The sequence below is a fragment of the Hyperoodon ampullatus genome (assembly GCF_949752795.1).
Source record: "Hyperoodon ampullatus genome assembly, chromosome: 1".
NCBI lineage: Eukaryota > Metazoa > Chordata > Mammalia > Artiodactyla > Ziphiidae > Hyperoodon > Hyperoodon ampullatus.
The window spans coordinates 130,146,883-130,163,437 of NC_136914.1; the positions used below are offsets into that span (position 1 = coordinate 130,146,883).

General features: G+C 36.6%; 1 protein-coding gene across 1 annotated transcript in view; it reads left to right on the forward strand.

Moving 5' to 3' along the window:
- Positions 1 to 16,555, forward strand: part of SLC7A11 (solute carrier family 7 member 11) — a gene marked incomplete at its 3' end in the record, with an annotated part of 85,425 nt that overhangs the window by 16,205 nt on the left and 52,665 nt on the right. The window contains exons 5-6 of the mRNA XM_079712964.1: positions 4,049 to 4,148; positions 11,021 to 11,065. Of these exons, the coding sequence (XP_079569090.1) occupies positions 4,049 to 4,148; positions 11,021 to 11,065 (145 nt within the window). The remainder of the gene's footprint in view (positions 1 to 4,048; positions 4,149 to 11,020; positions 11,066 to 16,555) is intronic.

Below are 16,555 nucleotides of genomic sequence, written 5' to 3' on the forward strand. Positions count from 1 at the left end.
CGTTCGCAAAAAGGCAAATATTATCTGACAATAAAGATAGCTGTAAAAATGTAACTTTTATTGTTACATTATTTTTAATGTAAAATCTGCATTTCTGTGGAAATGTAACACCATTTTCTGGGAGTATTTGCCTTATAGACTTGACTATTAAATAAGAAAAGATGAGATGGTTGAGAGTGATGTCATTTATAGTTTCAGTTGTTCTAGGTAAGAAGGCACAGGCAATTGCTTGGATTCAGGGGAAGTTGTTGGATGAGAAGGAGGTCCAGGTGAGTTATTTAACTAACAATGGGCACAATGGTAGGAAATAAGTAGGAAACTGAGATGAAATTGTAAAGGAGTGACATATAACTTGGGCATGTTAAGTATTTAATGTTTACATTGATATTGTCTGTTCCAAGAAAGGGAATTTATAGAGAAATTTAATGAAGTGGCAAGAGAAGAATTACACAAGACAAAAGGAAATGCCAAAATTAAGCAAAAAAATAATTGCTGATGGTAGAGGCATTAAACAGTAATAAAAGTGGAACGATCCGTTATTCTGTAGCTGGGGAAAAGGAGCTGCTGCTGTCCATTTAATAAGCCTTGTGGGAGAGCTTAGAGCTCTCCTGGCTAAATGTTTGCATCAAGTCCAGCAACCTCGTCCAGCAACCTCAGCCAACGTAAACACAATGAAAATGTTTAACACTATAGCTTACACTGAAGGGAAGATGTGAGCTCACTCTTCTAGTTCACCTTGGCCTCCACAGAGCTGGCCTGCCCATATTTTATTTGACCCATCAGAAATGTAGGGAAAATAATCTGTTTTGCTGCTGCTTTCCTTTTCTGGGCTAACTCTTTAGACTTCTGTAAGGAATTTCTTCCATTTTTGGAAAGTGCAGAAACTCTGGGTCATGGACCCTTCTTTTGTTCTAGTTTAGGTTCCAAAAGATGATATACTATCCTTTAAAACAAAGACTTTTTTCTTTTCTTTTTTCTTTTTGATGTAATGTAAGACTGTAGTCAGTTTTTACCACTTATTTATATATGTGTGTGATGTGAGGTGAGGTTGCCCAAATGGTAGTGTATTGCAAATTCCTTGAGAGCAAAAGTCATGATAGATTGTTTAGATTTGTTTTTTGACATTACAATAGAATGATCCTTTAATACTTATGATATTGTTACTGAACCAAACTTAGGTCTGCCTGCCCGATGCACAGCAAAGCCAATCTACTGACACCGAGTTGTGGTGAAGGAAAGTACAGTGTTTATTGCAGGGCCAAGCAAGGAGAATGGGCAGCTCATACTCAAAAGACCTGAACCTCCGGATGGCTTTCAGGAAAGGCTTTTTAAAGACAGTGTGGGGGAGAGGGTCACAGGGTGCATGATCAGCTCATGCACCATTCTCTGATTGGTTGATGAGGAGGTAACAGGTAAGGTCACAGAGGTCAGCATTATCGATCCTCAGGTGGCAGCCAGTTTGGGGGCCACAAGATTGTGGTGATCATGCAGTTAGCTTCTTCCACCTGGTGGGGGTTTTAGTATCTGGAAAACAACTCAAGGGTATGACTCAGGATGTTATCTATAGCCCTTGAGGAGTAACTAAAAGACCTTGAGTTTGTTTTACGGCTAAACTATTACTATTTTGTTTTGTCTTGTTTGACTGCTTTCCTTTGTTTCTGCATTTTCTCACTTCTCTGATTAAAATTGCTCTTTGGAACTCAGGGAAGGCCTAGAAGGTTAAAGCTTTTCTACAAACAAGAGGCAGGGGGCATGGGGAGTGGTCTGTCCCCAGGAAGGCCCCACAGGGTCCTGCTCAGTTTCAATATCAGTGCTTAATGTGACCATGTTTCCTTATATCTCACTTAACAGAGAAGTGACCTGAGAATTTTACTACATTTAAAGTAAATTAAATATTTTGGAGAGTATTCTTAGCAGATTTATTTACTCTATTACTATAAAACAGTGATTCTCTTTGTCTCTAACTTATCACATATTTCTCACATTAATATGAAACTTCAAGAAGAGAAAAATTTTACTTATACAGATTGTGCAGTTATTCTAAACTAATGAGATCCAGAAACTAGCTGTATGTTCTGTATTCTCTTATGAGGATTTGTTAAACTTTCCTTTGAATATAATTACTTTCATCTTTGTGAGACCTCTGTTATGCAGCCAAAATATTCCTGAAACTTAGAAACACCTCTCTTTCGTAATGCTCTCAAAATGGCCCTTTTTAGGATCTGTGCTTGGGATTCAGTCTTTGCAAAGTTTGATATCTTTTATTGATTATTCAGTGCTGCACTCTTAGGAATATTGTCCCGTAAGGCCAAGTAGACTACAGATCATGGTAAAGCAATATGCAACATATGTTTTTACAGGGTTTCCAGTATTTATATTTTCCTTCTATGAGGACAAGAGATGTTTCTGTAAAACAGGTATTTTTGAATTGACAGTATCATTTTAAAAAATGAACTATATTTGGGAATTGGATGCTTTGAGGGGAAAGTCATTTAGTGGATAACTCAATATTCTCCAATTTGGGTCTAAAAACTTGCACGTTATGTTGATACATGTGTTGTTGTCTGGACAATGCAGGCAAAAACTGAGATTTGAGTGAAGAGAGAAAGGGTCTTATGTATATCATCTACCTCCCATCCACCTTTTATTTTCTTACGGGAAGGCCAGTTTTGAAACAAGTCACATTTCCCATTTAGATCATCTCATTTGCTATTTTCTTTGGGAAATAGAGACTTTTCATGCTTAACTTTGAATACTGATTGACTAAAGTAAATCTGAATTTCTATTTTTTAATTATCCAAAAGATATACAGGAAATGTCCCATTATGATTTACAAAGTAGAGAAAACTGTTATGCCTAAAAGTGCTCAGTCCAGGGCTTCCCTGGTGGCACAGTGGTTAAGAATCCGCCTGCCAATGCAGGGGACATGGGTTCGAGCCCTGCTCCAGGAATATCCCATATGCAGTGGAGCACCTAAGCCCGCATGCCACAACTACTGAGCCCGCATGCCACAGCAACTGAAGACCGTGCACCTAGAATCCGTGCTCCGCAACAAGAGAAGCCACCACAATGAGAAGCCCAGGCACCGCAATAAAAAGTAGCCCCTGCTGGCCACAACTAGAGAAAGGCTGCGTGCAGCAGTGAAGACCCAACGCAGCCAAAAATAAATAAATAAATTTATAAAAAATAAAAATAAAAGTGCCCAGTTCACATGTTGATGCAAAAATTTGTTTAAACCTATTTATTTTAGAGTTCAGTATAGTTTCTTTTGTGTTTCTAGAAGGAAACCATGCCATTCTCTAGGAAAGTGTCTGCAGACTTTCTCTGTAAATGGGCGGATAATAAATGTTTCCAACTTTGTGCACCATGTGGTCTCTGCCACAACTATCAGCTCTGCTGGAGAGTGAAATTAGCCATAGACTGATAGTATCAGTCATAGGTAAATAAATGAACATAACTGTGCTCCAATAAATCTTTCTTTACAAAAGAAGCTTGGGGGTGCAGAGCAGATTTGTTCCACAGGGTTTTCCAACCCCTGTTGGTATCTAATGAACTATAGGGAGAAAGCAGAAAGTAAGTTAAATGATGTGAGAAGGTGGTTCTTGGCTTTCATGCCTCCTCATTGAAGATAGACCCTTGAATATTTCTTCCCAAACATTACATTATCATCATTTTTAAGAATTATATCACACTCCTAAAAACTATAGTTTACAGACGATCCTTTAGTCTTCTTTCCTGGTCAAACTCTGTTACGAGTAGAGGCATGCTTAAAAAAGAGATTGTTTTTGAAATGCCATTTTCCTCTTTGCCATGATTTTATTAAAATAAATGTGAGGTAGTGTTAGTGGCAATCAGTATACTTTTGGGACTCCTTCTGTAGAATGGATACAGCATTAATAAAGTTGGGAATGAGCAGAGAGTAAGAAATCTAGACCTGAAACTGTATAGTTCATTCCCAACCCCCCTCCCCCCCATTCATGTTTATGGTTAAAGAATGAATAATAACCACTTCTTTGAAAAGTCCTAAATCTTTCTATTCTTATTGTAGGGCAAACACAACACTTTAAAGATGCCTTTTCAGGAAGAGATGCAAGTATTATGGGATTGCCACTGGCTTTTTATTATGGAATGTATGCATATGCTGGCTGGTAAGTTGATATCGCTATCAACTGGTGATTTGGATGGTTCATTAATTCCTTCAGGTACTTTAAGTGCCAAGCAAGGTGCTAGGCAAATGTGAACAGGCATAATCCGTGTGACATGCTTTACTTGAAGTGAGAAAGATGATGTGGCTCCCTTCACCAGGCCAATTACCGTGCACACAACTTAACACAAACATCACTGAGGTTTCCAGTCAAGGCAACTACCGGATTTAACCTGATAATGTAAAAAAGAAACAAATGCTGGGTCTTGAGAACCAGTACAAATCACTTATAAGTATGGATCAATAAGGGCATAAGAGCGCCACAAGAAATTAAAGATTAGTATTGATACTTTGTCAGAAAGCCTCCCAGCAGAAGCTATAGAGGTGTACCCAATAGTGATTAATTGATTTACTCCACCTTCCCATGAGAAGGAAATAATTCAGTTACAGAAATAAGTAAGATGTTCCCAGGAGGTAAAATGGTACTCTAAAGGCAGGGAGGAGAAAACGGGGTAGTGAAATCAGGTGTACTAGATAATCTGTTACATTTTAAAGGACCTTACAAATTCCTTAAAATTTCCTCAACACTTGAAAACAAAAAAATGCAGGAAGGATGAATAAAATCACTGTGCCACAAGTACATTTCCTAAATCCCTGTCCAACTGTGATGCCATTCTGGTTGAAGCATTAAAGCTTTGTATTTATGTCTTGCTTTATTCAGGAACTTGAATAACAATAATCATGGCCAGGAGTGGGATTTTTTTCCTAATTAAATTTTACTGATCTAATAAGGTTTAGTTGAAGCGACTACTGCATGAAATCCCATTAGGGAGAAAAATACTACTTAAACATCAAAATAATTATAATGTAATTAAATTTCATTGTTTTGGAATAATTACTAGCAATAGTTCTTCTTTATTATTTATAGAGCTAATAGTTGTACAGTTGCTGTGAGAATGTTCTATGAGTCTAAAAATAATGAACTACACTAGCTCAAAAATTATGTGAATTCATTTCAAATACAAATACAATTTCCTTTTGTTTCTTTTGTTTTTAGCATCTTAAATTCCAGCTAATGCATGGAATATAAAAATATTTTTTCCCTGTTAATCTCACTGAATTATGGAAATAGAGCACTAGAGGAGAATTAGGAGAGTACAGGAACTAAAAATTTTAATATGGTATTTGAAGCAAAATGTTTGAAGTTCTTAGAAGATTGTAGCTCTAAAAAGTCTAGTGTAAAATGTTTGTGTACTCTCGAAATATTTTGATAGCCATTGCGTGTAAGCATTACTCTTAGTATTTTTGAAGTCTTTTTATTTTTGTCCAAAGCACAACGTGGTGCTGAACAAAAAATAGAACGCAATTGTGCTCCCAGGGTTAGCAGCAGAATCATCTATTCTATGGCTATTCAGCCTGATCACAGCTCTGGCACCCTGGGGCACCAGCCAAGCCCTGGGAGGGTCACCAAGAGACACCAGAGCAAGTGGGGAGATGACAGAAGCTTTCAGCTAGAGCCAAGTGTTGGGGGCTTGGCGGTATTCAATCAGGAATGCGGAATGTGGAGATTGTCACGAGGGAGATTTGATTAATTCTATTGAATGAAGTTTCTTTTGCCTGTGAGTACCATGCATCTGTTCCCACGGAATCTTAACAGTATTCTTCTATCCAATTCACTCCCCTACTATAAGTGCTGAATATTCAGGTTACCTGCTTTATGTAGAGCAAAACTTCTCCACTTCTGTAAGCTTTTGAGGGCTGGTAGATTTCTCCAAGTATAAAGACTTTTCATTTTGAATGATCTTATTATCTTAATCTTTAGTTTTGTTGATGCTGAACCCCAAACATTACTCTTGTTAAAATGGTTAAAAATGACAATTTAGGTGATAATAAATGAGTCCAAAGAACTGCAAAATGGGGTGGAGGACAGGAAGCTTTTATAGGATGAAGAGTAAGGAGCAAAGAAAAGAAAAATAGAAAATGAGTATGAAACAAGGAAATAATTATAGACCCCAGAGGTGGCTTGGGGTTTGGAGGTTGAGTGGCTCCATCTTGGGCCTAGAAATATATTTCAATACTCCGTTTACAGTGTAAATGGGGTTTACATGAACATTTGGTCATACTTTTACCCGTCAAATCCTCATGTCCACATCCTAGTTTAAAGAACAGGAAACTGTTGGTTTTCTTGTATTCTAGAGGGTTCAATCATAGTGTAGGAAATTAAGGCCGGGATTTTAAATGGACTGTTATGTGTTACCAATGGTTAATGTAGGGGGCAGATAAGTAACTGTATGTCTCCAACAGGCTGTTCTGCTACCTGAATGTTGCTTTGTGGATAGGTAGAAATCATCTGCTTGTTCATCTGTGGCCATCAGTCTTAGAAAAAGGGAGCTGTGTGTAGAAGAAGTAGTCTGTTGGTTTGGAGTGCCAGAGGAAAAAGTTAATATCTGGATATAAACGGAACAAGATGGAGACTAAAAGAGTTCCCAAAGCAGGCGGTGTTTAGGCACTTTCCAAATGTGATCCTGCCTCTCTGACGTTTTTTGTTTTTTTTTTTTTGTCTTTCATGATGGAATTATAAGACTGGGTTGTGGAATTATAAATTGGGTGCCATAAATGAGCCTCCACTCCCTGTGCTGCTGCCCTGACAATCTCTGATGCAAAAAAAAGGAAAAAAAAAAAGGGTGTAGGGGCTTCCCTGGTGGCGCAGTGGTTGAGAGTCCGCCTGCCGATTCAGGAGACACGGGTCGTGCCCCGGTCCAGGAGGATCCCACATGCCGTGGAGCGGCTGGGCCCGTGAGCCATGGCCGCTGAGCCTGCGCGTCCGGAGCCTGTGCTCCGCAACGGGAGAGGCCACAACAGTGAAAGGCCCGCATACTGCATAAAAAAAAAAAAAAAGGGTGTAGGGTGCACTGCAAATGAGACAGAAGCAGCTGTTGTCCTCAGAAGTTAACTACCCAGGGTGTAAGTTAACGCAGCAAGACCCCTGTTGTCTGGGAGGCCCTGCTCCATTAGTAAGTCACCCCCTATGTGTTGAATAGGAACAAGACACAGCCAAACCCTTGGATCTGAATAGAGCAAGCTGTTGATTTATGAGGAGTGCTGGACCTTTTTAGAGTGATGAAAACTCCTTCACAGAAACATGATTAGGGGGAAAGAAATCATTAACCCAGCCAGGTCACAGAGTTGGGTCAGAACAACTTTTATATTATTGCCAACGTCTGCATTCAGAGAAATATGTCCTCCAGTCTCCCTTGTGGCCCAGGGGAACTCAATCAATTTCAGTCCCATATCCTGACCCAAAGCTAAATATTGGTTGGTGGGATTTTTTTTTTTTGAATTGTGTGATAGAAAATAGTTTTTTGGTCTGTCTTTTTTCTCCCTTTTAAATCCTATCCTCAGTGGATTTAGTCTTTCTAAAGCACCTGCTGGGATTATTTTGTAGCATTGTGTCAAATCAAATCTAAAGAATAAGCTTCTTTTCAAAATAATTCACATAGTTGGGTATCAGAATGCACTGCCAGCTTTGCAGTGCCTTTTATACACAATCATGGGAAAGCTGGAACAATAGATCTTATGAACATTCTCTAGAGAACTTGAGGAGATGGGCTATGGATGCATGGCTGGAGACTGAGAGAGCATAAAGATGTATTTCCCACAAGAGTGAATGTTTGGACGAAAATAAGAAGCTTTCTCCTTCCCACCTCCCACCCTGTCCCAAGGCTTTTCCTTTTCTCTATGGCAAAATGTTTGAAATTGCATTCTTTTTTTATAAATATTTCCTTTCTCGCCTTAACATTGTTGGAAAAAGACCAGTTCTAAAACAACTGTTTAGAAGGAACTGGCTATTTTTGAAGTGAGAAGCCTGGAAATATTTCTAAGTGTGTGTGTGGTTTTTGCATGGGTTTTTTTTTTTTTTTTTTTTTTTTTAGGTTTTTCGTTTTGTTCATTTTCTTCCTGTACTTCCCACTGCCTTGGGCTTATAACAAACACATCAGATCCCTCAGAGTGCATATTCCAGATGTAAGTATTGATTGTTGCTTGCATTCCTGGTGTAACTACAACCTCTATTTTTAGAAACTTACTTTCTAGTCATTAAAAAATATCCTTGGCTGCTGACTTTTTAGATCACCTTTGGTGCTACTGTTTTCTCTCAGATATTCAAATATTTCTACTTAGAACATGGTCCTTACAGTATTAGACACCTGAACTTTATTAAAAGATAAACTGAGGCATATTAAAATGTTAAGAGTTTGAGCAAAAATCGATATGAATTGACAGCATCCTGTCTTGCAGACAGAAAGGAGCTCCAGGGAGCTGTACAGAAGAGAAGGCTTTTTTAGGCAGAAGGCGGTGGGAACAAGGAAGTTATACTAAGCCATAAAACAGCTTGGTTATTACAAAGTTATTTTCATTTAGGGGATGGCAGGGGTCTGTCAGGCAGAATGCTTAAATAATGCAATTCCTAATTGACTGGTTTCAGATTCTATTTCTGGGAGATCTGAATCTTTAAGTGAATTACAGTTTGGTTTGGTGACAGGAAGCTTAACATAAGCAATTCCATTTTGGGCCTGTTGTCTTGTGTTTTGTTTTGTTTTGTTTTGTTTTACAACCATGAACATCAACTGCCTATTTGTGAATAAAGGTGGAATAAGACAGGTTTTCTCATCTTTGTTTTAAGGTGTGAGATACCTTAATTATATTAAAGGCTGATGGGCTAATATTCCAGCCTCTTGGTTTTAGATGATAGAGAATTTGTCCCTATAGAACCATGCTTCTGTGGACCTATATAATAGCTATTTTATCTTCTAAGGAATAATAAGAGCATAGAGGAATACAATGAAAATATGACTTTTTTACTTTGTGGAAAGTTTCTAAGCCTCTGAAATGGAGAAGTAGAAAGGTCTTTGTATGTCTAGTTCTCTTCATTATGATCCCTTAGTTCTCCCATCTTCATGATCCAGTTATCTCTGTGTGCTTATTTGAGGAGTCTGCCTCAATTTTACATCTTGGAACCTTGAAAGAGAACTTTAAGGGCTTTAAATGGTCTCCAGAAGTCACTTTAGATTGGAAAAAGAAGTCAAGGATGCAAGGCAATTGACATGCCTGGATGGGATAAGTAATGTCATAAAGTGAGGGAAAGGAATCTGAATTTCTCTAGGGCAATAAATTTAGGGTAATATATGTAATCCTATGGGACTTGAAAGTGAAGTATTGTGTGCCTGCAATGCTTCTTGTCATGTAAGAGCTGACAAAAGTGTTCAGGATCTGGGGAAAATATTCAAAGTGTTCTGCCCTTTAGTTATCAACTTACGGTGTAATGACTAACAATGGGCCTAAAATTAGCTGCCTAAATGCACACATACACACATACACACACACACACACACACACACAGCAACTTCACCGTTGCTATTATGCATAAGGCATAGTTGAGGTTATTTGGGTGGGATGCATACTGGAAAACAGTGAATTGAAAGGAAAAAGTGCAAATTGAGAATTTATTATCCTTTATCCCATTTTTATTTCCTATGTGCCTCCTGTGTTCATATCCAGAAGCCAATTCCCTAAAACTAAGAAATGCTATTACCATGCTTCTATTGTCCTTCAAGTTTTTATCACCCCTACTAAAAGCTGGATTCCCAGAAGCCAAAGGCCATCTTGTACTTACATTCTGTTCTCACTCCCAGGGCACGCTTTGTGCTACAGAGTACTGAGCTGTTGCTCACACCCCTGTGCATATAGCACTTTCCCACACCCCCGTGCTCATGTGCTGTACTCTGCCTGGAATGTCCTCACACCACTTGACCAGGGCTAAACATCAAGCATTTTTGAAGACTCAGCTTGGGTGATGCCTTCTCTCAAAAACCTTCCAAGACCTGCCAGGCTGGTTTAGACCTCACTCCTGGCTTCCATGGTAACTGGACATGCTCTAACATTGCCTTCTGTGCTGTATCACACCACTCTATGGACCATTCTATGAACTATGAGCTCCTTGACAAGAAAGATTATAGATTTTCTACTTTTATTTCCCCAGTGACTGACATGTGATAATCTCATACATTGCTGGTAGGAATGCAAAAATGGTGGAAAATAGTTTGACTATAAACATGTATCTGCTCTGTGACCCAGTGATCGTATTCTGAGTATATGCCCAAGAGAAATGATTGCATGGTCCCCAAAAGAACATATGCAAGCATATTTATGGTATCTATGTTCATAATAGCTGTAAATTGGAAATGATTCAAATATCCATCAGTGGTAGAGTGTATAGTGTTACATTCATACAATGAAAAGCAACAGTAAAGAATGATGAATTACTACAAACAACATGGATGAGACCCACAGACATAAAGTCCAGCAAAAAAGCCAGATACAAAAGAATAAATATTGTATAATTGTTATACAAGCAAATATTATTAGTCTATTGTAATGAAACAAACAAAGCTAATCTATAGTGGTATGAATCAGAATAGTGGTTGCCTTTACAGGAGGGTGGAGGAGATGATAATGATTGCAAAGGACCTTGAGGGGACCTTCTAGGGTGCTAGAAATATTGTACCTTTGGATCCTTTTGTCAGTTACATAGGTGTATACATATGTAAAAATTTATCATTGTATACTAAGATTTGTTCACTTTACTGTTTGTGTGCTATACCTCTATGAAAAAGTTAAGAAAAAAAAAAGAGCTCCATAAATACTGCTTAATAGAAAAATGAATTGTGAGAGCTTTGGGTGCTGGAGATTTTCATCTTAGGTTATTTGTTTATAAAGTTTTTATGATTCTGAGTTTGATTTTAAATATTTAAAATTTCAAACTTTGGGTGATGATCATAAAATATATTAATGGTTTATAATTCATGTATGTCTTCTTAGGTTTTATCTCAACTTTGTTACTGAAGAAGTGGAAAATCCTGAAAAGTAAGTAGCCATAACTACTCTGAAATATTTATAAGGAATGAAATGTAAGGTTGTATGGTTAAAAAAGTGGACCTAAAGAAGGAATTCAATGAAGGCTAATTAGCTTTCTCACTATCATCATTCTCTTGGGCGGTAAAACTTACTTGATTTTATCATAAATTAGATGTAAATAACTTTATTGTATATTCTACATCCAATATAAAATTGTCCGATAGCCTGAAAGCATAAAAGAATAGAGTTATATTTTAGGTAACTCATTTCATAAAAACATACATACAACTTAAAATGGACTCTTGGATGCTCACAAACGTGCTATGAGATGTGAACTCTGAAAGTTGATTATTTCTAGTAATTCATGTGAGTTTTTTGAGAGCTATCCAATTAAAGAGAATAATGTAATTAATGAACAAGTAGTTATGAAAGCCTATAAATAAATGCAGAATACTCTAGGAACTTGTAAATTTGGGGAGCTGGACGACTGCTTTTACTTTTTGTTATTGGTAAAAATCATCCTTTTGATGATTAGGTGATTTGATGATGATTTATATAATGTTTCAGAATGAATTATTTTTAACCTAGGACTTTGAAAACTGAATTATTTTTATGATTTTTCTAAAAACTTGACTTTTTACAGGAAAATCACATAATCTATAGCCAGAAAAGGGAAATTTTAAGTAGTACAGTGTAAGATAAAGACAGAATTTTAGAGTTATTTAATTCATCTGACTTTTATGAAATATCTATACCATGTTCCAACTATTGTGCATCATCTGACATGATGAATAAGACGTATTCAAGATTCCATTGTCTAGTCATTGAGTCAAATGTGTAAACAAATAACTAACATGGTGTGATTGGTACCATAGTAGATTATTTTCCCCATTTGACAGAGACGAAAGGAGAAAATATTTATCTAGGGAGATGTCGCTTATATAGAGACTCAAATGATGAGTAGGTGTTCCTTAGGTAATTATAAGGGGGCGGGGAGAGAAGGGAGAGGAAGGGACAAACTTCCAAGAAAAGGAAACAAGTACAAAGGTGAGTCAGTATGAAGTAGCCTGGACTTCAGAGAACATGCTTAAGGATTGACAATTCAAATTAATGTAGACTAAAATTCGGGCAGCAAGTATATTGGCAGCCGATTAGATCTGGCCAAGTACCAGAGTTGTCAGAATTTTGAATAGGCAAACCAGTAAATGAGGTTCAAATAGTGTTTCATACTCTCTGATTTAACCATTATGCACATCACTATGTAATATAAACATGTGAAATGTTTATTTTATTGAGAAATATGATAAATTTCTAGCAATGTTTTCATATTTATACCTGGAATTTTGGTAGAGAACATACATTTACCAAGAACTAGTTCTTTCTAGCATGGCTCTGAAATGATAAACTACATTATGACTCTAAATCCGCTGATTACAGAGATAAATGGGTTGCCCTGCCTTTTTATTTTTGCAAATAATTAGTGTGTAAGTGGCAATGAGGAGGAAAGACTCCTCTTACTAGATTTTATGTAAAGTATTTATTGAGTCTCCATTGTGTGAAAGAGATTACTATGGTTCATGACTGTCTTTTTTAAGTCTACAAACATTTTAAAGAGACCAATTACTAAAATCCAATATCAGAGAATATTTCTTATGAAAAGAATGGCAAACTGCAGGTCTGTGGATGTGATCTATAATGTAACAGTTATTACATTGTACATCAGTGGCATGGAGATAGTTCATATTCTCATTTAATGTTATTTAATAATTTAAGCATAGATCTTGTTTTCAATATGTCCAATTATACTATTGTGCATATTAAGCATATTCAAACTATGCCATTATTAAGCTTGATCTGAATTTCTGATGCATTCTGCCATAGAGGTATGCCAGTCAAGGATTCTCTCTCTCCCTCTTTCTTCTTCTTAATTTAAGAGGCTTAGTTTCACACATTGATAATCTTCATGATCAAGATATACAAATACTAAAGAACAGTGATGTATTGATTCGGGGTTTGTTGTCCGCTGTTGCAAAGAAATTTCCTCATCTCAAAAAGTGAGAATAATAATAGCACCTACTTCATTGGGTTGTGGTAATGAGTATGTAGATTAGTGACTGTTACTTTTTAATCTCTACATAACTGGTTGTTGCTACTATTATTATATCCTTATTTTAGGAGCAAGGTAAAATGTTACTCCCATAAGAGTGTTTCCTAGATTTCAGTATCCTAAGCAATTCTCTTTCTTCAGTGTTTTTGAAAGAAATGCAAAAAAAATTTTCACACCATATTGAAGCCTGTTGTATAAGACTAAGATTGTTATCACTGGTTACACTGGATGAAATATTGTCATTTTCTGGAAATCATGATTCTTCAAATTGCATTAAATATTCCTAGAATACTTTTAATTTTAAAATTATCTATATATATATATTTTATAACTTTATTGGAGTATAATTGCTTTACATTGGTGTGTTAGTTTCTGCTTTATAACAAAGTGAATCAGTTATACATACACATCTGTTCCCATATCCCTTCCCTCTTGCGTCTCCCTCCCTCCCACCCTCCCTATCCCACCTCTCCAGGCGGTCACAAAGCACCGAGCTGATCTCCCTGTGCTATGCAGCTGCTTCCCACTAGCTATCTATTTTACGTTTGGTAGTGTATATATGTCCATGCCACTCTCTCACTTTGTCACAGCTTACCCTTTCCCCTCCCCATATCCTCAAGTCCATTCTCAAGTAGGTCTGTGTCTTTATTCCTGTTTTACCTCTAGGTTCTTCATGACATTTTTTTTTCTTAAATTCCATATATATGTGTTAGCATATGGTATTTGTCTTTCTCTTTCTGACTTACTTCACTCTGTATGACAGACTCTAGGTCCATCCACCTCATTACAAATAGCTCAATTTCATTTCTTTTTATGGCTGAGTAATATTCCATTGTATATATGTGCCACATCTTCTTTATCCATTCATCCATTGATGGACACTTAGGTTGTTTTCATCTCTGGGCTATTGTAAATAGAGCTGCAATGAACATTTTGGTACATGACTCTTTTTGAATTATGGTTTTCTCAGGGTATATGCCCAGTAGTGGGATTGCTGGGTCATATGGTAGTTCTATTTGTAGTTTTTTAAGGAACCTCCATACTGTTCTCCATAGTGGCTGCGCCATTTCACATTCCCACCAGCAGTGCAAAAGGGTTCCCTTTTCTCCACACCCTCTCCAGCATTTATTGTTTCTAGATTTTTTGATGATAAAATTATATTTTAAACTCTTAAACTTAGGAACTTTTCAGGAGAGAGTACAAATCTCTAGATTTTTAGGTCAAGATAATGAGTAACTGCCAAGACAACTTGAAGAAAGAGACCTCCGATACCTTTTGGTTCTTTTATGCTAGGTACTCAGATATTCAATGTTTGCATGGAGGAGTCTGTGTAAAACTCAGACAACACATTTATTTTCTCAAAATCAGAATATGAGAAATCTCCAAAATCCCCTTAATGGAAAGTCAAGGTTAAATTTGTACTATGTATTTATCAACCAAAGAAATTCAGGGTTTTGAGCAATTTATTCAATGTCTTAATTTTAAAAATAGCATTTCCCTGAAATGTTGACAATTTTTCCAGGTCTTTTAAAACTAAATCTTATTTTTTAAACACAGAGAATGCTTTGGGAAATATTGATGATCGAATATAGAGAACAGATGGTAAAATTATGTGGACCTCGTCCAGATGTGTAATTTGTATTATTTTGCAGGGAGACACGGCTCCAAAATACCTTTAGATACAAGGGAGAATAATTATAATTCCATCTCCTTTGTGACGTGCCAAGATAAATGTGTTTGCCCATCAGTCACGGGTGCATGTGTCCAGGTGTGCTGTAACGGGCAGCATTCAGCAGCTGGTGAAATGAATCATCAGCTGGAATTACAACCCTTTTTACTGTCCTCCTCCACCTAGGCAATAAAATTTCCCTAAAATTGTGACCTGACAGAAAAAGGGATCATTAATTTAGATCAGTGAAAATAGCAATGTGAGTTAAAATATATAGGATGTGGAATAAGGTTTCATGATCACAATTGGCTACCCTTTACATATAGTTTAATTTCAGTGGAAATCTTTCAAATTAGCTAACATTACTTTATGGAATAATTTCTGAACTGCTATTATGAGTATGACTTACAGAACAGTTCCTTAATGTCGTAACAAGTGGGAGAGAAACTGGGAGATTAATGCAATCCAAATAACTAGCTCGTGGCTTCTTTCTATTCTTAAGTTTCATCTATTCTTTAAAGCTTGTAAAGCACTAATGCTAAAAATTTGGGCAAAATTCCTGTTCTGTGATTACATTTGTAATGTTAAAAAATGTTCCCATGGTTGGTCTTATAATTTGTTTTCTTCTCTAAGAGTAGCTTTGGATCTATGGGAGTAGTTACCCTTTAGGAGGTATTTAACATTTTTATTTGAAAACACAGTGATTATCATTGAAGTTTTATAGAAATATAAAAGTATTTCATTTAATAATTATTTATAGCATGGTAACTGGCTCCACAAACAATAAATATTAGAGTAAGAATAGTATTTTGAGGAGCACAAATATCCAAAGTTTGGACCATGAAGGTGATAGAATCCCAAGGAATATATGAATTTTAAAATGTTATTTTCCCCCAAATGAAGTGTATAGTGGTAATAATTGCTAATGTGTACATTTGTTCTTAAAAATCAAAGTGTTTTTATTTGCAAATATAATGAGTTTTGCTTTATGACATTAATTTTGTGGCAACTGTGCAATCTATCACTGTTCAAAAAGTTACACGGTGCAAAGAACATATCATTGAGATGTATAATGTTTGTAATCCTGCTCTCAGATGGATAAATCATGTCTCATGCTGATGAAAGCCAAGAAATGAATTGCTTTACTTTGACCTTGGGGGTCTGAGATTAGTCAGTCTGTCTATCAGACTCATTCCAGTGTTCTTCTCACTTCATTTATTCCTTCTGTTCTGAATAGTTGGAAATACTAGACTTGAAGGAAGTCAGTAAACCTTGATATCATCCGTCATTGTTGAAGAGCAGGCTATCAACACTCTGTGAATAATCAACTTTAATAGAAGGTTTAAATAATCAGGGTGTCATGTTTAATTAATACTTTGCCTGCTTTCAATTTATATTAATTGATGCCTGAAAGTCATCACACCTTGCACCAATGATAACTTAGAAGAAGAGAAATTTGGTTTGGGAAAAATGCCCCAAAACCTTTAAGGTCTGTGATCGATCACAGGGGCTCATAAATGGTCCACTATCACATTACTTACATTCAGTTCAGATGGTGCAGTCTTAAATTCATAGCATATATGTTTTAATCCTCACTGACTTATATTAAGCCAGAGTAAAGGCATTTATTAATAATATTTTACTGTTTTATAAGGCCTATTGCTTATAGGACATATAAAACTGTTAACATGATTAAAAACGCAGCAAAACTAGGGCTTCCCTG